General features: G+C 36.3%; 2 protein-coding genes, 1 long non-coding RNA gene and 1 pseudogene across 5 annotated transcripts; 3 read left to right on the top strand and 1 right to left on the bottom strand.

Annotated features, from left to right (window-relative positions):
- The first annotated feature begins 665 nt into the window (after window positions 1-665).
- On the top strand, window positions 666-6075 carry LOC121805133 (calmodulin calcium-dependent NAD kinase-like). Its single transcript, XM_042204920.1, has 8 exons — window positions 666-812; window positions 875-1057; window positions 1139-1362; window positions 1638-1696; window positions 4680-4883; window positions 4950-5384; window positions 5504-5648; window positions 5710-6075. The coding sequence occupies exons 1-8, from the start codon at window positions 797-799 to the stop codon at window positions 5950-5952; spliced, it is 1509 nt and encodes a 502-aa protein (XP_042060854.1). The 5' UTR covers window positions 666-796; the 3' UTR covers window positions 5953-6075.
- Window positions 6076-6844: 769 nt separating this feature from the next.
- On the top strand, window positions 6845-7939 carry LOC121803040. The gene is made up of 3 exons (XR_006050895.1): window positions 6845-6950; window positions 7221-7278; window positions 7482-7939. It is a non-coding gene; the product is annotated as an uncharacterized LOC121803040 (long non-coding RNA).
- Window positions 7940-9561: 1622 nt separating this feature from the next.
- LOC121803696 lies at window positions 9562-10322 on the top strand (annotated as a pseudogene).
- A 46-nt stretch (window positions 10323-10368) lies between these two features.
- LOC121804804 (phosphatidate cytidylyltransferase 1) lies at window positions 10369-15688 on the bottom strand. 3 transcript variants are annotated; one of them, XM_042204482.1, is made up of 12 exons: window positions 15555-15688; window positions 14497-14696; window positions 14016-14266; window positions 13562-13713; window positions 13242-13383; window positions 12327-12483; window positions 11960-12007; window positions 11788-11874; window positions 11464-11592; window positions 11321-11377; window positions 10797-10880; window positions 10369-10721 (listed from the first exon to the last, which is right to left on the bottom strand). In XM_042204482.1, exons 2-12 carry the CDS (start codon window positions 14578-14580, stop codon window positions 10632-10634), a joined length of 1281 nt encoding a protein of 426 aa, XP_042060416.1. In that variant the 5' UTR covers window positions 14581-14696; window positions 15555-15688; the 3' UTR covers window positions 10369-10631. The 3 variants fall into 3 exon arrangements, with proteins under 3 accessions (XP_042060416.1, XP_042060415.1, XP_042060417.1); XM_042204481.1 differs by having other exon boundaries at window positions 15486-15662; XM_042204483.1 differs by lacking the exon at window positions 11464-11592 and having other exon boundaries at window positions 15486-15664.
- Between the last annotated feature and the right edge of the window lie 6361 nt (window positions 15689-22049).

Raw genomic sequence — 22049 nt, 5'->3', positions numbered from 1 at the left:
TCGTCTTAAACTTATATTCAGATCAGTCATCATCAACACGATAAATATTTCGTAATTTGAGAATTAAAATTCGTACAATTTGATCCGTCAGCTCCGACGCCATTTCATACCAATTAAAACAAGTACTCCATAGTAAATCAGAACAATTTACATGACAAAGTTTGATGAAATTGGCTAAGAAGTGGAGAAAAAAGGGAGGTGTAGTATATTTAAAATCCCATTGTAGTGTTTACCTGGTGTAAACATTAATAAAATATCTTAAGGCCCTCTTCAAAAAAAATTTAAAGGTGTCTCTCTCATACCTCACCATACATTGATAAAATGCAATTGTATCATTAGAAAATTGTTGATGACAGCGTTTTTATGGTAGTTAATTTGGTTTTGGCATTTTTTTTTCTTTTTTAGTTGGGATTTGATTTTATACACCTCGTCGTATTATTGTAAAAATGTATCGTCAAAGCTTCCCAATAGTAAACTTCATATTTTAATTTTTTTAAAGAAATGTTTATCAAGAAGATTTGAAATGATATGAGAGGTTGAGATGATTGGCTTTGGTAGTTGAAAAAACATTAATGTTCGTGGATTAATTTATTTTTAATTCGAAGCAATATGTCCTCATCCGCAGAATTAAATCATTGGGTTGATACTTGTAGGGTCCTCTCTCTGAATATATATAATGAGATATCCACATATTATTATTATTATTATTATTATTATTATGTGGAGTGGTGAATTAATTCTTCCCTCTTCTGAAAACTAAAGATCAATATAGTTTAGGCAAGATTTTTTGTTGTGAATGTCAATGTCTCGAGGTAATATAAACATACATATCATATATCTCGATCGATCTCTTCATAATTTTTCATTTTTGTAGGTAAGATTGTTGCTGCTCACGTGGCAGCTGCAACCGCCGTTGGTCTCGCTGCCGCCGCTGTGATACACTTCCGTCGCCGTCGGTCAACACTCTCAAAACATGATTTCAACCACCTTGCTCCGCTCCTGCAACAGACGGAATCCGGCCGGCTTGGAAAAATCGAGAAATTTTCCAATTATCTTGGTATTTATGCTATAAATATGGAGTAAATAAATTATACACTCACTGACACACGTGCTTGATATTGATTGGATGATATGGCAGCAAGGCAGATTGGATTTGCGGTTGAAAATGAGTGCCCACAGCTCATAAAATTAGCATATGAATACCTCAAGAGATCCAAAGGAGTTGATGATAAAATATATGAATATTTCGCCAAACACCCAAATGCAGAAGATTTGTATGTTAATTTTGTTAAAGAACTTGAAAGATGCATTCTTGGATACTTAGCTTTTCACTGGAGTCATGCCTCTCTCTTGATTACCCAGGTCCTTTTCTTTCATTTCTTTTAATGAAAATATCAGATAATTTCCAAAATCATGCAATATTTTAAATTTTAGTTTTAAATATATTGTAGAAAAAATTCTGGACGCAATTGCCCCCGGATTTTGTAGAGAAGTTGATATACCATTATTACAATAATATTGGATATTTTTCATAATTAGTCTAAAGTTAGAAATTAAATGGTAAAACATTGAGACAATATATCATATTTTCATTTTTTATTTTAGAAAAAGTTAATAACGTGGAGATTAATTTGCAGATACTGAGCGTTGATTCTGAACAGAAGAAGCTGAAGGAGTTTGTAATGGCAGCTACAAGGTTAGACTTCACCATTTTATTTCTTTATTTTATTAATCAGTAGGCATGGATAAATTATTCTGGTTAGGCACCGGACTTTGAATTATATTCATGGTTAACAATGACATTAAATTATATTAAGAAGTAATGTTAAAATAATGCTCAACCCATTGATTAACTTGGATTCCAAATATCTTGAATCGTATCTGGCTCATTTCAGTTTGATTTTGGTCGAATCAACGGTCTGGTCCCCACCCATTTTAAAAAATCTGGCATCTCTCCCATTTAAATTGATAGCTCATTTTGAGGACCATCAATCGACAGCGAATTCTATCCTCTAATTTTTTTGGTGATATCTTAATTAAATGCATACCTACCTGTGGATAGAGGGTAGGGCTTTAGCCCTAATAAATTTATATTTTTAATTTTTTCTTTTATAAAGTTTTATATTTTTTTTATAATTTATACATATAATTATATTAAAGCCCTTGTTAGTAATTTAAATCACATAGAAAATTGTTTTCTAATAATATTTTGAAAATATAGCCCTTATTAATGCTCATTTCTGCGTCCGCCCCTGCCTACTATTATAATCGACAATGGCGGTATTGCACCTCTGTCCCAATCTTTTTGAGTTGTGAGATTTGTCCCGTTCTTTATTAGTCATCCATTATCAACTTCACTAGTTGCACCGTGCTGCCTCTCTTTGAATGCCGGCGATACCCTGGGCCCACGAGTTTTCATTTCGAAATAAAATAATACAAAAAAGTAAACTCCTATATATATACTACTATATGATTCTCATATGATTACGACAATATTGTCTCATGAGGCTAACTAGCTTGCAATAAATGCATGATGCCAAACATAACCTTCCAAAATTCTTACATATATAGTATACTTAAATTAGTTAGAGCATCCTCATCCATGCTAGCCTGGAAGTGGGACCGGACCTATTTTTATTCATTTTTTACTTCATGCTCTTCCTCAAGAGCACTACACCCACATCCATGCTCTTCCCCAAGGACATGCTCAAGGGTCTCATCATTCTATTATTCAATTTAAATAAAAATATTTCCACAACATTAGAATGCATTAAAAATATCCGGAATACTATTACAAATTACTAAAAAATTAAAAATTACATAGTTCAAATTCTAAAAATTAAAAATTACATAATTAAAGTCCTAAAAATTAAAAAATACATATTTAAATTCATAAAATTAAAAAACCCACTATTCGTCGCCGAATTTCGCCCAAATGTGTTTGATTAGGTCTTCTTGTACCTCAATGTGGGCTTTGGTATCGCGCATTGTGTGTCTTGTTTCAATTCTCTCTCGCACCGTCGTATGCACACCTCGGCGTGGGGGAGACCTTGCGGTTGAGCTTCCGGCTTCATTCTCGTCGTAAAAATTAGCCGCCCTCGGTCCTTCGTCAGCTATAATCATGTTGTGCAAGATAATACACGTGTACGTGATGTCGGCAATATTCTTAGAGTACCACAGCCGAGACAGGGCCTTCACAATGTTGAATCGGCCTTGAAGAACCCTCAAAACTCTTTCAACGTCTTTCCGAGCAGACTCTTGACGCTTCGCAAAAAGAACCCGTCTCGGGTATTGCGGATTGCTGAGCGTCTTCACGAAAGTCGACCACCTTGGGTAGAAACCATCGGCGAGAGAGTAACCCATGTGGTATGGATTTCCGTTGACGGTGAAGTCGACCATCGGTGCCACACCATTCAAAACATCATTGAAGAGTGGTCAATAATAGAGCACGTTCAAGTCGTTGTTGGATCCGGCAACACCGATATATGCATGCCAAATCCATAGGCGGTAGTCGGCGACCGCTTCAAGGATAAGCGTTGTGCCGCTGCCTTTGTGGCGGCTTAAGTGTTGCCCCCTCCAAGCATTCGGGCAATTCTTCCACTTCCAATCCATACAGTCAATGCTGCCAAGCATACCGGGAAAACCGTGGACTGTTTCGTGAAGATGAAGCAACCGTTGACAATCTTCGGTGGTGGGTGCCTGAAGGAATTCCTCACCGAAAGCAGAACGAATGTCGTCACAAATTTTTTTGAGGCATAGGATTCAAGTTGACTCACCCACATGCAAATACTCGTCGAAGAGGTCAGCCGTTTGCCTAGTAGCAAGTTGTCGGAGGGCACAAGTACACTTCTGCAACACCGAGAGACTTTGCCGACCAGTTGCGTCTCTACGTGATTGAAAGTATTCAATACAGGCGGACAATGTATTGACAATACGCATAAACAACCGTTTTGACATGCGAAAACGGCGCCGGAAGTAATCTTCTAGAAATCGCGGCGTGTCAGAAAAATAGTCGGCAATGAGCCTTTCATGGCCTCCCTCCCGGTCACGAGGAATGTAGCGGCGTGTTGATCTAGTTGGTTGAGAAGGAGGGGCGGCGACGACATAAGCTTCATAGGCGGCACGATATTGTTCATAGTATTCTTGTTCTTCGCGCTCCGCTTCAGCCATGATATCGGTGAAATTCATTTTTGAATTTTTTGAGAGGGTTTGAGTAAGAGGGGAAGATGGATGATGAATGTGTTGTATGTGAAAATGGATGATGAATGTGTGTATTTATAGATGATTTTGGGATTAAATTTTTTTAAAAAAAATTCAAAAAAGGCTATATTTTTTTAAATCCGCAAATATTTTTTTAAAATTTTTGGTATTATTTTCATTTTTTTTAAAAAAAAGTAAATTACAACAGCATTGTCGTTGACCAATCGCACGCTGCCACGTCGTCATGCTCAGCGGTATGAACATGCTCTTATTATCGAGTAGGGTCGTGCCGTTGATGCGAGCACAGCGGCGGATGGGATAACTAACTAATAAAATAAGTCAGATACATTATTTGAATATCTCTTTACTTCAGAAATAAATTCTTTTGTGGAGTAATCATATTGTTACACAATTCTTTTTCACTTCCTCATTCCATATATGATCATGAACGATTGATTATTATTTTATTTTTTATCCAGGAAGCTAAGGTTCGATAAGACGACGAAGGACCTGAAGGTGACGAGAGTATTCTCGACAATAGTGGAGGAGTTGAAAGCAATCGGAACTGAACCTTCGGACGTCATGGCTCCGGTGGCCCTCAGCCAACGGAGCCCCGTCCTCCTCCTTATGGGCGGCGGCATGGGCGCCGGCAAGAGCACTGTCCTTAAGGACATTATGAAAGAGTAATGCCCCTTTACTCATTACTTAGCATTTCTAGCTAGCTTCATGAAAAGTGTGTAATTGTGTAGATCATTCTGGTCGGGAGCAGCAGCAAATGCGGTGGTTGTGGAGGCCGATGCTTTCAAGGAGACAGACGTCATCTACCGTGCCTTGAGCTTAAGAGGCCATCATCAAGACATGCTTCAGACAGCTGAACTCGTGCACCAATCTTCCACGGATGCTGCATCTTCGCTCCTAGTGACCGCCCTCAACGAAGGGCGGGACGTGATCATGGACGGCACCCTTTCATGGGAGCCCTTCGTCGACCAGACTATTGCAATGGCCAGAAACGTGCACAGACGCCGCTACAGGATGGGAGTAGGCTACAAGGTCGAAGAGGATGGCTCCATCACAGAGAACTATTGGGCTCCGGACGAGGAGACCATCAAGGACAGGAAGCCGTATAGGATTGAGTTGGTTGGAGTTGTGTGTGATCCCTATCTTGCTGTTGTTAGAGGCATAAGGTGAGTTTCATTTGTTGCAAACTCCTCCTACATCAGAGAATAGGGAAAGTTGGATGCAATATATAAAAATCATAAGTGGACCTTACTATATGATTTTCAATATTTGAATCTTGTTGCAGGAGGGCAATACAAATAGGGAGAGCAGTGAGGGTGCAATCACAGCTGAAATCTCACAAGAGATTTGCTAATGCATTTCAAAATTACACTGAGCTCGTTGATAATGCTAGACTATACTGCACCAACGCGCCGGGAGGCCCTCCTAGGGTAAGCCTGATGAATACGTGAAATGTCTGGCTTCGTCACTGACGATATTGATTTTGTGTAGCTGATAGCATGGAAAGATGGAGGGAGCAAACTGTTGGTGGATAGAGATGATATAAAGAGTTTGACAACAGTGAAAGAGTTGAATGAGGAAGCAGAGTCGATATACGAGCTGTACAAGCATCCAAGCACAATGTACGAAGCTGGGTCAGTTTGGAATGATATAGTGCTGCAGCCAACTAGGTCTGCGCTTCAATTGGAGCTTAAAACTGCCATCAACGCGATTGAAACCCATGTTTCTTCATGACATTCTGACTCTGTTTTTGTTGGGTTCTATTGTTTCATGATCTAATTAATTGTCTAAAAATACTTCCATGCATTTTCCCTTTCTTGTATTAACTTCACAATACAAGGAGCTTTTAATCGTGAATGTCACGTGTCAATTTGGAAATTTACAATTAACTAACGATGATGTTTAAAACATAGATAATTAATTACAATACTGAAATTCCACAAGACAATCTAAATATTGCTTTCAACATTTTTTTCATCACACCATCACAGTGCAATTTTATTGTGAAGATCTCATCTATATTCAAAACAAGTCATATTTAATGACTAAACATGTTCACAAAATTAGATCCAAACATTTACATATTCTTTCCACCCCCCATAACACCCAACACAACACAGACCTAAATATTTGAATTGGGATAACCAATATACTAGTATGATAGTATTATAACACACAAAAAAGGTAGTATAGGACAATGTAGAATATCTGGACTAACGTATTCCATAAAAGGGACCACACTCAGTTTTCAAAATTGGGGGATAAGTTCAAAATAGAACCACAAACACTCTCCTCGAATATAAAATCAAATCTATATATATATATATATATATAGGGTTTTGATCTATGCAAAACTATATTTAAATACAGAAACGCAGAACAATATCATAATTAGGTCACTTTTAGGTCATAATTAGGTAATTTTTAGGTCATGCTAACAAAGCATGACCTAAAACGATCTTAGCATGACATTAAACCCAAATATTATAATATGACCTAAAATTGCTTAATTATGACCTTCCGTGTTTTTGGTTAATTATTGACCATTAGATCATCTAATCCTAGGGCCAAGATTTGGTCTGCATTTCTGGATTTAAACACATACTTATTTTGATCATCTCCCTATATATATATATATATAATTAGTTAATGATGTTTTAGTGCATAACTAGGTGGATTAGCTGTTAGCATAACTAGGTGGATTAGCTCCTCAGTGCCCGAGCCAGAAGACGGTACCCATATTTATTTTGTATTCCTTTCTATTTTGCGTTTGGTTTATGTGTATGCGTTTGTTTTTCGGATTTCAAATTATGTACTTGCAAGTGGTTTCAGATACATATAGTAGTCTTTCTTTATTAGAATTTGAAGCATCGATGTTAAAATTAATACAAATTCTTATCCTATGTTATTGCTTGAGTTAAATAACAAATTATAGCTCTTAAATTGTTGATTTCTTTGGATTAACTTTTGTATTTCGTTCATTTTGAATGTTGAACGAGCAGTTTTCAGAGAGGATTGAAGCGGAAGCCCATGGCCTTGATCAAGAAGTTGCGCAATGCAGTAAGTTTGACACTTTTTTTTGCTTACTTGGCTAGTTTGGTTGCATCTTCATTTTTTATAGGCGTTTGTGTCTTGCAATGAATCTTTCAATTTACTTAATTGATGCTATTCTTACAATATATTATCCTTTGGTTTGTGATTTTCTATTGCGACTATTCTCTGTCCTAACCTAACTGGTGCGGAATACTATCCAACTATTCCAGAAACGTGAAGCCCGCCCTAGTCAGGACTCACGTGAGGAACATGATCATTGTTCCTGAGATGATAGGAAGTGTACAACGGAAAGACCTTTAACCCTGTTGAAATCAAGCCTGAGATGATTGGCCATATTACCTCGCTGAGTTCTCTATCTCGTACAAACCAGTCAAGCACGGTAGGCCTGGTATTGGTGCCACCCACTCCTCACGATTCATTCCTCTCAACTAAACGTTGTGTGGTGGTGATAGTCTGCCAGAGACTTAGTTTGCTTGTGCATTGGCTAGGCTAGCTACTTGGGACTATTTTGGAGTGGTGGAAAGGGAAAATGTTGAGTTTCACAAGTTTTGTTATTGTGATACTCTGCTACAAATTTAGTGAAAGACTACTTCAGCTTCATGCTAATTTTGAATATTGGATTACTATTTTGTTTCACCTTGTTTTAGTGTTACTTTTTACCAACTAATCCTTGTTTTGTGCTTTACATTAGGAGCCAAAATCGTTAGCTTACTTAGCTCTGATTGAAGAAGATTCATTTCTCCCAAGCCACGCCTCTTTCTATCCACTCCTTGTCGCATTTGAAGTATTTTCTACACTTAACATCAAACATTTTCAACAATCCTCTCCATTAATTCTACTACTACTACTACTACCAGTACAAGTTCTAGAACCCTCTTATGTTTGGTATGAGAAGTGATAATAGCGATATGACATTTTGATATTTATAGATAAAATGACATGGATATATTTGGCTTAATTGTGAATGATCAAAGTAAAAATTATGAAGTTGTGTATAGATGCCTTAAGAATGAATCTAGTCTAATACATAAATTTTAGTTTGTAAAATATGAGATAATATATGTATCACAAGATAAGTGAGCAGCGTTTAATTTGTCGTGTTTGATGCACAAGAGAAATTACCATTCATTGTGCTAAAAATCAAAATACATGTAAAATGAAATGATCATTCATTATGCTAAACATTAAAATACAATTGATTGAAATGACTATTCATTGTGCTAAAAGTCGAAGTACAATGTAATTAAAATATAATCTAAATTTGTAAAAGTTATTGAAATACAAATACACATGTCACATTTTTGTATTGTTTCATAGAACTGGACCTAGGTCCAACCTTTTAATTATTTTCATATTTAATCAATTTTATCTTTATATGTTAATCAATTTAAATATAAAATTCACATTTTTTTACTTGATTAACCATATTAGCCAAAACTCAAGATTGAGAATTTTTGACAAATACACGACCATTCAGTACAGATGGTCGAAACAAATTAAAATCTTGTAAACTAAGAATTAGGAAAAATCAAATGACAAAAATCATACACAAACAGAATTGCAATGCTTCTTTCAAAATTCCCCCTTTCAAATTTGATCATTTAATGACATCTCAGATCCGTTTCTTTTTGACAGACAAATTATGTAAGCAAGGATCTCTCTCACTCTCTCAAACCTGGGGTGAAATTTTCTCAGTATCAGCTTTGCTTTTAATCAAGCTGCCTGTTTTCCATTTTCATCCAAGTAAGCATTTTCCACCGATGTATGAAATGCAGAAAACAATACCATTTCAATATCTATTTTTCTATGCTCAACCATGTAGTTTTATTTTGGATTTCAGTTTATTTGACGCTTATAAATTCATGAATATTGTTAAATTCCTGCTTCCCCTCCTCCAAAAAGGTGTATCTTGTAGACTCAGCGGATTAGGATTGCGATTATGTCCAGTTAAAACTGTTTTTTTAACAAAAAAATTCTACTATTTAAAATTGTTAGTGTTGGCATTAAATTTGGTGTGACAAATTGATCTGTGTTGTCCATGGAGATCTGCATATACACCACATTTATTTGTGGGTGTTTTGGTCCTTTGGAATTGTGAGTTCAACTATAATAAAAATCGTGTCTTTTTATTTGTATACATAGAGATTATTGTGCCTCACATTTTCCACAAGTGCACGAGTTTTCAAGCAACAAATGATTGGCCATTTTATCGTTTTGGACAACTGAAATATTGTGTTTTGTTGCGTCTGCAATAGAATTAGCCCTTTCTTGTTGTACGTAGGTCACTGATATGCTGCGAGAAGTAGTATTAACCATCAAGTGTGGGTTTCTGTTAAGAGCGTGGACATAAACAAAGATATCCTAACAAGCTATGTAGTTGGCTGCTCTCTAAAGCAATTGTCCAAAGACAAGGCCTGCAAACATGGTTACATGCTTGCGGTAACCAAATTGATCCGTATAGGGCGCGGCGAGAACAAGCTCTGTCCAGAACACATTCTTTTTCCAGTAGTCTTTCGCTGCCGAGTCTTTATACCTGTGGCTGGGGAGGTCTTGACCGGGGTAGTGCAACACGTGGTTATGGGTGGTGTCTTTCTCAAATCTGGACCCATGCACATGGTTTACTTATCAACCCGACTTATGCCAAATTACTTACTTGTTCCGGGGGGGAGAGAACCCATGTTCGGGACGATTCATCCAAGATTGGGATTGGTGTGGTGGTACGATACTCGGTCTATGCTGTTAGGTGGATTGAGGACAGGTATAGGGAATTTAGAGTTCTGGCAACTATCGACGCGGATGGCCTTGGGCCGGTTGCTTTGAACGGCTTAGATGGCATAGCTTCCTGAAGTACTATTGAGAATGAGAGGTATATGCTTACAAGTTGTTTGTAAACGTGTTCAAGACTTTAACTTAGTGTAAAAGAAAATTGGAGCTACATCTTAGAGAAGCTCTGTAATTCTCATCTTTTTAATTATCATGAGAGTATCTCTGTGGATATGTATGATTTCCTCATTATTTCAGTTCATTAGTTCTTATGTGTTCTCATTTAACAATTCTCTACTAGCTTGTGATTGATCAACTCTGACCAAATTCTAGTTTTGCATACGAATTAGAACATGTTTATTTCATCAGATTTTGCAACGTATCAAAATGTGCTCAAGTTTTTGCTACACATTGAAACTCCAAAAAAGTACTAGCAACTAACCCACAAATTCAGAAGCTACACAAATGTGCTATACAATACCGGTAACCTAAAATCAACATCACAGAGCATATAGAAATTAAGAAGAAAAAAAAAGAAGCAAAAATAAAACTAAAACACAGGGCTAGTGAAAGCAAAGGCTTCTTGAACTCGAGATTCAGGATTCTCCAAACTGCTTCTCCATGATTATCTGCCCGAGTTTTGTGTATAGCGCTCTCTGTTCCTCAAACGTCAGGTTCATTAGAATCTACAAAACCGACACAATTTTCAGTTATAAGGAGCAAACAATTGTATTCCTGTGTAGACAATCACAGGCACATACCTGGTCCATGATCATCTCGATTGACAGGCTCTGTGGTACAATGAACGATTGGTGATATATGTATGCAAAGACGGCCATCACCATCTGCATATTGGTCAGTGTTAATAAGCAGAACATGGGAAGTACCTCAAGAGGACATAATTGTTACAAAATCAGACCAAGAATTTAAGTTGGACGCAAATGTCAGCAACTGTTCAGACCAACTCAAACATCATTAGACATTTATCAACTTCCAACTTAATTAAAAAACTTCCATGTGCACTGGAGCATTGCCATAATAACAGGGGATGGAAAAGAAAAATCAATACCCTACAACAACTATTCTATACCAATACACCTAATCAAAAAATGAGGACATGGTTGCATCTAGAATATTCAACAACAAAGTAAGAAGATTAACCACCAAGAGAGTTTGAGAATTTAGTAGCCATTGATGCGATGTATAAAAATGGGGGGCAGTCATAAGGTGCAACTTTGAATTGTTAACTTGCAGTTCATAAATCACAATTTTTTTTGAAACCGACCTGGCAATCCATTCTATCTGTGATACCACCATGTCCAGGAATGCTATCTCCAAAATCCTGGAACAAACCAGAAAATTATCGAGAGGCAAGAGTATGAACAGAATTCCAACAAAAGAAATTTAACTGACAGATGGTTTCCAAACCTTGATTTTGAAAGCCCGTTTAAAGCCACTGGCGAAAAAGCCTCCAAAAGGTGCTATAATTGATGCAAAAAGACCAAGACATAATGCATGCCACTGGACAGGTAAAATAGAAATCTCTCTCCAAGGAAACTGCAAGAAGTTTATTGTAGCTCATAATTAGCCAACTTTAAACTGGAATTCACCAGGTAGAGTACAATGATGACAGAATTTCAGCAAACAGCTGAAAGAATAAAATTAGCATTAAAATCAATTAACTTGATAAAAGTAAAGATCTTAGGTGATAAGAGCTATTACTGAGGCTCAAACAAAAGATTAAGCACTTACCCATTCAGGAAACCACTGTGGGACAGTAAAATACTCGGGCTTAAACAGTGGACCAGGATCACATTCAAGCCAACCAGTCGACAAATCCTAAAAAAATCACATAGAAAGTTTCGAGTGCTCCACCAACAAAAAAAATAATAATAATCTCCAACTAAGAAATTGCCACAATTACCTTTCTTGGACATGTTAACCACTGGAAGTGACCCAATATATTTGCCAGCTGAAGAAAAAAAATGAGAAATTTGATAAATTTACTGCCAAAATTTTAGAACCAGCTCACCTATAACTATTAAGGTAGATTACCCATAAATATACTTTTAAGTAGTTTAAAGATGAACTCATTCTAAGATACAAAGAGAGGCATGTGAGTAAACAGATTAATCATTATTCAAGATAACTTTTGGGAAATCTGAAACGATATACTACTATAAATTTGAAGAACAGAAATAGACCTTGGTAGCGAAACTAAAAACTTTTACTGAAGTTTGATGTATCCATTTTTTCAGGTTTTTATTGATAAAAATGGATGGCTTACTAACCACAAAGGCAGATATCATAGTTGCAAAAGACGCGCCAATAAAGCCTTCCCATGTTTTCTTTGGTGAGAGTTTGATTAAAGGAGTTCTCCCGAAGAAGAACCCAAAAATGTAAGCAGCAATGTCATTGATGACAATAAGTGAGGCTGGAAGAAGGAACCTGCAATTGTCGTTATCTTGTGCTTCAGTACATAATAGTTCAAACTTATATAATACTCCCTCCGTCCCAACTAAATTGAGACATAGTAACTTTTGGGCACGGAGATTAAGAAATTGTGTTGAAAAGTAGGAGAGAGGAATAAAATAGGAAAGATAAAGAGAGAGTAAAGTAGATAGTGGAATAAAGTAAGAGTGATTGGATGTTTTATTTTTTGTTAAAAAAGGAAATGACTCAACTTAGTTGGGACATCCCAAAGAGGAATACAACTCAACTTAGTTGGGACGGAGGGAGTACAATCAGCAAGCACCATTTCACTTCTTAGTAAATGGTATGTGATAGGTGTATGATTTAGGCCCTACTTTCAGGGAAAGCTAAGTTGAAGCCATCAAGATACATAAACAAAACAGTAAAAGGAATCACAGTAGTACAATTATCAATAGTTAATTCACCCTCAATTATTCTAGAAAAACATTCTCCTACAGCATATTCAAGCTTTAATCTATGTAACTCTCTTTGTTGACTCAACCAGAAAGTTATAATCGTATTAGAGTAATATCACAATATTGGCACAAATATTTTGGGGGCACGAAATTGAAGCAAATAAACAAATTATAATGAAAAATGACGGGTTATAGAAAATGCATTTTTTGTTATCATCATCAGCCCATTCCCGTAACTACGGAGTACTACTTTGGAGGTAGAAATCCAAAGCAATTATTTACATTTTACTGTAAACAGGGAAACCAAAGTTGTCTTACCAGAATATTCCTTCAAAAATATTAGCCACTGTAAAGGCTGATTGGGTAAACACCACAATCAAAATCATATGCGTCCAAGCGTATTGGCTAAACTGATATTTGTACATCTTCTTCTTTAATGTAAGGATGAACCACATAAAACCTGAACCAACCAAGGGAGGTAATACTCAGTTTCTTATCCAAATATGTACAGGACATCTTACATTCTAGTACACAGACATTTAACAAACTGAAAAAGGAAAATCACTAGTTAAATACTGCCTAATGATGCATACAAAAATCTACAGAAGAAAAATGAGTAACAACAACCATTTACCAACCTGCGATATACAAGAAATAACAGGTAACCATATGATACTTTATAAGCCTTCCCACCAGCTTATACAAAAATTTGTCCATAGTCACAGTATTCACAAGCCTTTGACTGAGAATTCGACCATATACGAAAAGCATGACTGTGAAGAAGAAGTGCCTGAAGAGTATGAAGTGATCTCATGTAAGAGAATGTTAGACTAATAGACACGACAAAAAAAACAAAGAGGGAGAGAGAAGGAGGTCGGGATTAATGAGATAGATAGCAAGCTCAGCAAGTCCAAATTTATGTAATTGACACCACCCTGTAATAACTATGCAAGCGGGTCAAAAAACAGAAAATTTCCAAGTATATAAATCATACAGAACAAGCTAAGGATTAAGGATAATAAAATCTGAAGTCCATAAAAGAGAATAACCAACAAAAATATGTGAGAGTCGGCAAAAAGCTAAGCTACTCACCAATTCAAGAGCCTAAAACCAGGGAGTTGCCGGTCTTCATGTGCCTTCCTAAGCAAATTGAACAGCTCCTTAGCCATAAATATTTGAATAACCACTACCATGGCCCATATATAAAGGTGACCCAAGTATATTATCGAGACAAAGCCTCCAATCATCCAAACAGTTGAATATGTGCGGATCAACATTGACTTGTACTTGTTACGGTCATTGAAAAGTAAACGATCGCCATTTGTTTCAACTTCTGGAGGAACCTGACAAAAAAAGGCAAATAAATGAAATCTTTGAAAGCAGTTACGAATAAACTAGTAGAATTCAAAAGCTAAAATAGCTTAAGGATATCTATAGATAGCCTAAGCAAAGAAAAACAAATGCAATATCAATGTACATGTATACTTAGAGTTATTTTAGTTACTTATATATTCAGCTGTAAATACTAATTACCAAATTGAAATTAAAAATAACCAAACAAGCCCTGACAAACCTCATTCGAGCCTTTCCGCCGACGTAACCGTGCAGTAGGCCCACTAGGTGTTGATGGACCACCAGAACCAGTATCCCTGTCCATGGTTTCTCTATGTATACCCACTCGAAATATGTTCACTTTAGAATCTCAAATTTTAAGAACCGAGAGCTAGCATTGGGAATTTGGAATGTTAAACCCCCGCTTGAATTCCCAAGTAGCTGGAATAACCAAAAACAGAGTCCATATTATTAGTGCACAGTCAACCCATAAATCCAGAAGTTTTTCAACAGATTAAGGAAAATTAAACATTACTAGAATCCACAATTCCATAAATTCAGCCACTCAACTTAAAATTTAACAATTCTAAAGCCAAAATTAAACGACATGTGGAGAGTTTTCCAAAGGCATCTATCATATACATGCTTGCAACACATCTTCTATCTACAATTCTCCAATCTTACAATCATGAGATATTCTCCAAAGCAATCTCTCCAGAATGGTCAGAGTAAACGGGACATAGCACACAAACTTCTCTCAATCGCTCATCCTAATTCTAAAAGCAACCAAAATCGGCAAAAGCACACTCTTACAACAAAATAGAAAAATAAGCTGTTTACCAATAACAAACATTCTCATAATAAACACACTTGAACAGCCCAAAACAGAATCACGGCTTACAAATTCATAATACACCAATAACAAAGCAGAAGCTCCAGCAATAAATACACTACCAAAAAGTTTTCTCCATCATGCTTCTACTACAATCGAAGGATTCATATTAGCTAGAAACACTGGAGCCACTTCACGCAGCGAAATGACAAATCTTCACCACTTAAACCCAAATTCAATTAAAAAATTACAATTGAAATAATGACGAGGAACATGTGCATAATAACTTCACAACCCGGAGCTAAATAATTCAGCCAGCAACTACACTGCTAAACAACACGGATATATAATTCATACAAGAAAAACTACCAGCAGAGAACTGGCAAGAAAAGTAAAACCTGAGCAATAACAAAGTGACGCGTTAACTGAGCAGAAGCGAAGAGATTCAAGAGCGAGGGAGATCTGACCTTCGCCTCTCTCTCTCTCTTCTCTCTTTCTGTAGAGTGGAATGGAGAGTTGAGATTGGTGGGCTTCTTCACTAAACTTATTTGGGGTTGAATAGTATTAAGAGGGTTTCAGTGAAGTTTGTCGTGAGTTTTGTTTTTAATCACTTATTATATCACTTATACTAATCATATTTGTTTAATACAGTTTCTCTCCAATTAATCGGTCAAACACTCGAAACCGTCGTCGATCTAATTCAACTATTTAAAATTATTGTAAATACATCAAATTCAGTATATAAGAAGTTATTAGCTCACTTTGTACTTGGCATTCATATTCAAGTTTTAACTTTATAGACGATTAATTAGACCATGAGGATATTTTGGCTATTTACTAAGTCAATAAGCTATTATACTCCTATATTTCCTTAGCAGCCTATGAATTACAATCCCATTAGAAAAATCCAAATTTGCATACAAATATAACAATCCAAAAATCTAATTCAAAAAATATATAATTTGAAATTAGAATTGTTCATCACAAAGATCTTATATTTGTTATGTTTTATAATTATAACACTATATATTTTAGATTTTAGATTACTTAGGATTTGAAAATAAATTGTACAAATATCTAAAATTGTTAAAAAATCTGATCCGATTTGAACTGAAAATTCAAAACACCCGAACCAAAATTTTAATATCAATTTGATTTGAATCGAATTTTTGAATTTCAGGTATTTTATTCACCCCTAAATCGAAGTCCTAAATTATGGTGCAATGCAACATGATGAATATGTATATAATAAAGTTTTAACCCCCACAATTGTTCACCACTAAATCAAAGTTCTAAATTACTGATGCAACATGATGAATATGTATAAATTAAAGTTTTAACCCCACAATATAATATTCCTATCTAAAATATACGTTGCCACAATTATGCTTTAGGAATCTTTGAAAGTTGTTAAAAGTTAAAGAAGAGATTATGCGGATTTGAGCATCACTTCTGATAAAAGTATCTATGCAACATGCAACCCTCAATTGATTTGATGCCCCTTATAGAAATTATACATTTTTTGTTGGATTCGATTGAATTGCAGATGGCCGAATCATGCATATATAAAATATTTTATTATGGTGGAATTGTGTGACAAAATAATTACTAGTTTATCTCTTAAGTCTTAACTTTATGCTCCAATATTCTCTCGGGTTTATTGCAACTTAATGCCTGATATTTGGGGTTATTTGTATTTATACTCATATTTTAAAATATAGCAATAAAGACTTAATTTTAAGTCTTTTGGGCCGAACATTTAACCTTGAACACAATTCTTTTTCCATTGAGTAATGGTGATTGGAGGTAGAATAGGAATAATGTAAGTTTGGATCCCAATTCTTTGCTATAGGTGTATATATTTTTTCCAAAAGATGGTTTACCTGTGCACCAACCATCGCCACTTATACATTAGACCATAACTTCAATGGTGACATCTTATTCAATTTGCCAACAAAATGAGTTAGATAGATGCCACTATCGAAGTAATGTTGTGAAGGGTTTGTTTGCAAATTGTATCTTCTTGCGTGCTCCATATGTATACACTTAGCCCTTCATGTCCTAGCATTCATTTAGCGGTTGGCGAGTACAGTTGTCTCTATTCACTAAAAAAGCATGATATTTTCTAGGAGCATGTATAGCCGCACATAGGTGGAGAATCTCATCGTGCTATGTTGTGCCCTACCAAAATAAAACTTTCCGCATACCCAACATCAGATATAAATAGAATGTTGATCGTAAGTGTACGAGTAACCACAAACCACCAATTGCGCTAACACACCACACTTTACGGTCCAACCCTCAATTTTATACAAGTGATTTTATAAGCCAAATTATACGCTTGCAACTGAAAACGTATAAATGCTCCTCAATTGCGTAAAAATGAAACTTCTCGTAGGCGAATATGTGTAATCAAGGGGTAGGTACTTGTGCTGAAGAACTAAAATTGCTGATCCAGTGCACTTCTTGCTAGAACGACTATACCACCCGATTCACGAGGGCATGCCGAATCCCACCGACAAAAATCAGAATACGCCGGAGGACATCTGTAATCGAACAATGTTGTGTTGTACGTTACCCTCTGGTTGTCGGAATAGAGGTCGCCGCAATGTCGTGTTTGAGTTGAGGTGAAAGAAATTGTAACCAATATGGATATGTTTCGATTTTGGGCGGGGTTAAATAGGTCATTTTATCAACCAAGTCAGCCATTACTTGCTGCTTTACCAGAATTGTATATCACATTTTTAACAAGAACTATATCTGATCTTAATGATCCAAACAGTGTGGGCCTGCTTTTGTTGCTTGGGCTTCCAAGTTTCATATCACACGTGTAAGTGGGCTGATATGAACCCATAACTGACCATGAACGTCTCCTATTAGTCTTTTTCTTTATGTAAGCAAATTGTGTTTTTCATTTTTTTTTTCTTTTGGGCCGGACATTTATCATTGAACAGTTCTTTTTTCAATGAGTTTTGAATAATTCTAAATAGTCTGTTTTTATTTTCCTTTTTCTAATGGAAATGTATGCTAATTAAGGAAAATAATTGAGAATATTAAATATGTGACCTAATAAAAGGATTGATAAGAATTCGATACAATTGAATATCATGTGATCTAATAAAAGACTTTTGATGTCTCAATTTAATTGACATGGTGTACAAGACTAAAAAATTAGTAGAATATTATAAAAATATGATAAATATTACTAGTAATTAAGAAAATTAATAAGAATTCGAAACAATAAGTGCGATCCATTTTCCCAACTTCACCGACATGAATAATTATTATTGTGCCCACGATTCTCATATTGCAGATGTGGGGTGCCCACAATTTTAATTAAGCAAGAAAATTAATTAAGTTTATGGACACCATTTTATTAGCTTAATCTAATTTCATATTGTTCAATTAATGTAAGACGTATATAATTTTTTGGACTGAAACATATTATTCCCCATCATCCCAAACCATCCACGATCGTATATTTTTAAATTGTACTAATAATTAGATGAGGTATTAATTTTAGAATTGTCAGTTTATTAGTTAAATAGATCAATTTTCAAGTGATTTCGTTCTTGGTCGATATATTATAGCTCAAAAATGACCAAGTAAATTTCAATATCTTCGTTTAAATTGCGCAATTATATGTGCATATTTTTATATTTTATGATAATATATTATATCATGCATGTTGAATAATTTTTCAAATTTCACATTTAAACTAGACCTTAATTACTCGTATTGATTGCATTTGATTATATCCGATGTGGCCCAGGATCAGTACGTACCTGATGGTTTCTACACAATTATATAGTACTATATGCTTATTTTAGTGGGATTTGTTTGGCCCACAATTAATAAAAATACTAATCAACTCAAACAATTTTAAAATAAATTGCACAAGACTCCGAAAGTAAACTCAATTATGCGTCACTGTCTCTCGTTGCCTTTTATTGCAAACTATACATGAATAACATAGATATTGAATTCTCCAAAATTAAAAGCTTTACAGAAACCCAATCTTGTATTGTCATGTGATTTTGACTGCACCTTGTTCCAAAAACAAAAAAAAAATAATACTAAGAAAAATGAAAAAAATAGATCATGTTTATCTTTTCGGGAGTCCTTTTTGGGCATAATATTTTTTAGAATAGGAAAATGTGGATGGGAGGGATTAATACATGGTGGGGTGGTATCAATGGCGGATCCTGCGAATGAAATTCGTGTAATTGGACATAGTGAAAAAGATAGTCGGTGACAATGAAAAGCAGAGGCGGTGTGACAGCCATCGAGGTCACAACATAGAGTCGATAGTAATTTTAGAAGCCAATTTTAATAGAGCTTTGCAGCTCTTCGCGATAGGGTCAAAACCCCAAAGGGTCGGGGATAGTGATGTGGCAAGACCACAACTAGGGTTGGGGATGTTTCCTTCTCTTGAGGATGTGACTTGTCTCAAACTCACGACCATGATAATAAAGATTTAGAAGTATGATGACATGTGATAATGATTGATGCTCTTGGGACAAGTAGGTTAGTTTTACATGCAATTCAAAATTTAAATTAATTACACTACCAATTTCATTAGAGCTTATTTATCCAATTGCTGTGAACTTTTAATGTTTTTGTTAAATTTTTAGACAAGTTTTTGTAGTTAAATACGTATGATTATATTATTAACACTCAACAATTAATGAAAACAAATTTGTATATTGTTTATTTCAAGTTACAACTCACACGGACAAATAAACGCAATTAACTAAATCTCGATCAACTGATTGGAATTTGGAGGAAACATTCTATCCAAAAAATGCGTTTTTATCGCTATTGTGGTAATTTTCTAAAACTATTCTCTATAATACATGATGCTAATATACTTTTTTATGTTTCGACTGAAATAAATTGATGATCTGCATATTACTAGCATAGTAGCATTTGATACTTTATGATTTATTTTTATAATTATGATGATTTAATTTATTTTCTTTAGTTTGTTTTATTTATTTTTTTGGTAATTATCAATGGTATCTACCGACAGGGTCAGTAACTATTCCCCGCGCCGATTTGTTTTAGTTTGTTTTGTTAGTGTCGAGTTAGGTTTGTTTATTAAAATTTTCCAAAATAGTTCGGGCAATTGGTATGGACGGTTCCATTTAGCCCAAATTGAAAGATTTGGGAGAAAGAAAAAAAATAAGAAAAACACTAACGATATGACATGACCATATATGTAGGCGTCGCAGCTCCTAAAAATAGTTATGACGCCTATAATCATGCTTATTCGTCTCTGCCGATCTTTTTGTAAGTAAAAGTGAACTTTTATTGCTCGTATATTGATGGGGTACGTACTAAACAAGCCCAATAGCAGTGACGGCCCATCAGCCCAAAGCCCAAGGAAGAGTATCAGTTCGGCATTACCAAAGAGTTCGGCCCCAGCCTACAGCTCGGTAAAAGCCGACCAATCAAGCTCTACTCTCAGATCGGCAAAAGCTGCTCGGCAATAGTTCAGCAGTTCGGTCTCAGTATTCAACCGAACTGGGAGATAGTGGACCCATGCAGGATCTCATGACCTCCACGACATCCACGACCTAATTAGTGATGATGTAAGCCACGACCTAATTAGTGATGATGTAAGCCACGACCTAATTAGTGATGATGTAAGCCACGACCTAGTTAGTGGTGATGCAAGCCACGATCTTAGTTCAATGTATAAATAGAACTTAGATCAGATAGACAGGAAGGAGAAAGCTCTCTAGACATCAAAGATCATATAGCAAGTCTGTATTTGTAAGCTGTAAACCAGATCAAGCAATACAATCTTGCCCTCCTTTCTTCCCGTGGACGTAGATTTACCTCAGTAAATCGAACCACGTAATTCCTTGTGTCGTGATCTATATTTTCTTTTACCCGCATTTGTCACCATCAAAAATTCGCCCAATCATCACTGGCGCCGTCTGTGGGAACCAGAGAACCAAATCTGTGATAAAAGCGAGTTTTTGATCCTCTTCCACCAAAAAAAATGCATACCAGATCACATAACACCCATAATACCGTTCGTGATAACCATGAGGAAGCTAGTCCAGCCCGCAGGTCTGGAAAACAGCCTCGGGAGAAATCTACTTCCAGTTCTCACGGAGAAGGAACAAGCCGCTCAAAGACTCATCGCACCGAGTCTTCCCAGCAGCCCGATTTGAACGAGGCTGTCAAGTTGTTTTTGGCCGAGAAGCAGGAAGAATTCTTAATTTTCCTGCAAAAGGGCCAAAAGCCGGAGACGAAAACGGTGGATTCTCCCTCCTCATCCAGACATGAAAGTCACTACCGCAGTAGTGCCGTGTCTTCCAGGAAGAAGAATCCTCAACCCCGACATGTTCCTGTTCCTCCTCGGTACCGGAATCACAGGAGAACTCCATCTCCTCCATACCGAAGAGATGTCGGGTTCGCCATGTACGGAGCATTGAAGACTCCGTTCTCGGACGATATCACCCGAACTCCCTTGCCACAGAACTACCGAACTCCGTCGATGACTTATGACGGGTTAGTGAATCCTCATGACTTCCTGGGACGCTATCAGTATAACATGGCGAACCAGGGTCTCAATGAGGTCCATATGTGCAAGCTGTTTCCCGAGCTGCTTATCGGGAACGCAAGAAGGTGGTTCGATAGCCTCCCCCAAGGCAACATTAGATCTTACCGAGATCTAATGGATGCTTTCCACAGGAGGTTCTTTCAGAAAGCGGAAGCCCGAATCACTTCGGCTCAGCTGCTTTCTATACGTCAAGGTCGCGACGAAAAGATCAGCGACTTTATGACGAGATTCCACAAGGAATGCCTACAAGTAGATGATCTCAATGATCTACTTGTCATTTCGGCATTCCAAAATGGAATCCTGCCCGGAGCTCTCTACAGAAAGCTCGTGGAATGCAGTCCGCAAACAGCTCAAGAGATGTGGGACATTGCGGACCAGTTCTCCC

The sequence above is a fragment of the Salvia splendens genome, chromosome 5 (genome assembly GCF_004379255.2).
Source record: "Salvia splendens isolate huo1 chromosome 5, SspV2, whole genome shotgun sequence".
Lineage (NCBI taxonomy): Eukaryota > Viridiplantae > Streptophyta > Magnoliopsida > Lamiales > Lamiaceae > Salvia > Salvia splendens.
Note: the sequence above shows the minus strand (reverse complement) of the source record. Positions and strands in the feature narration are given on the sequence as shown.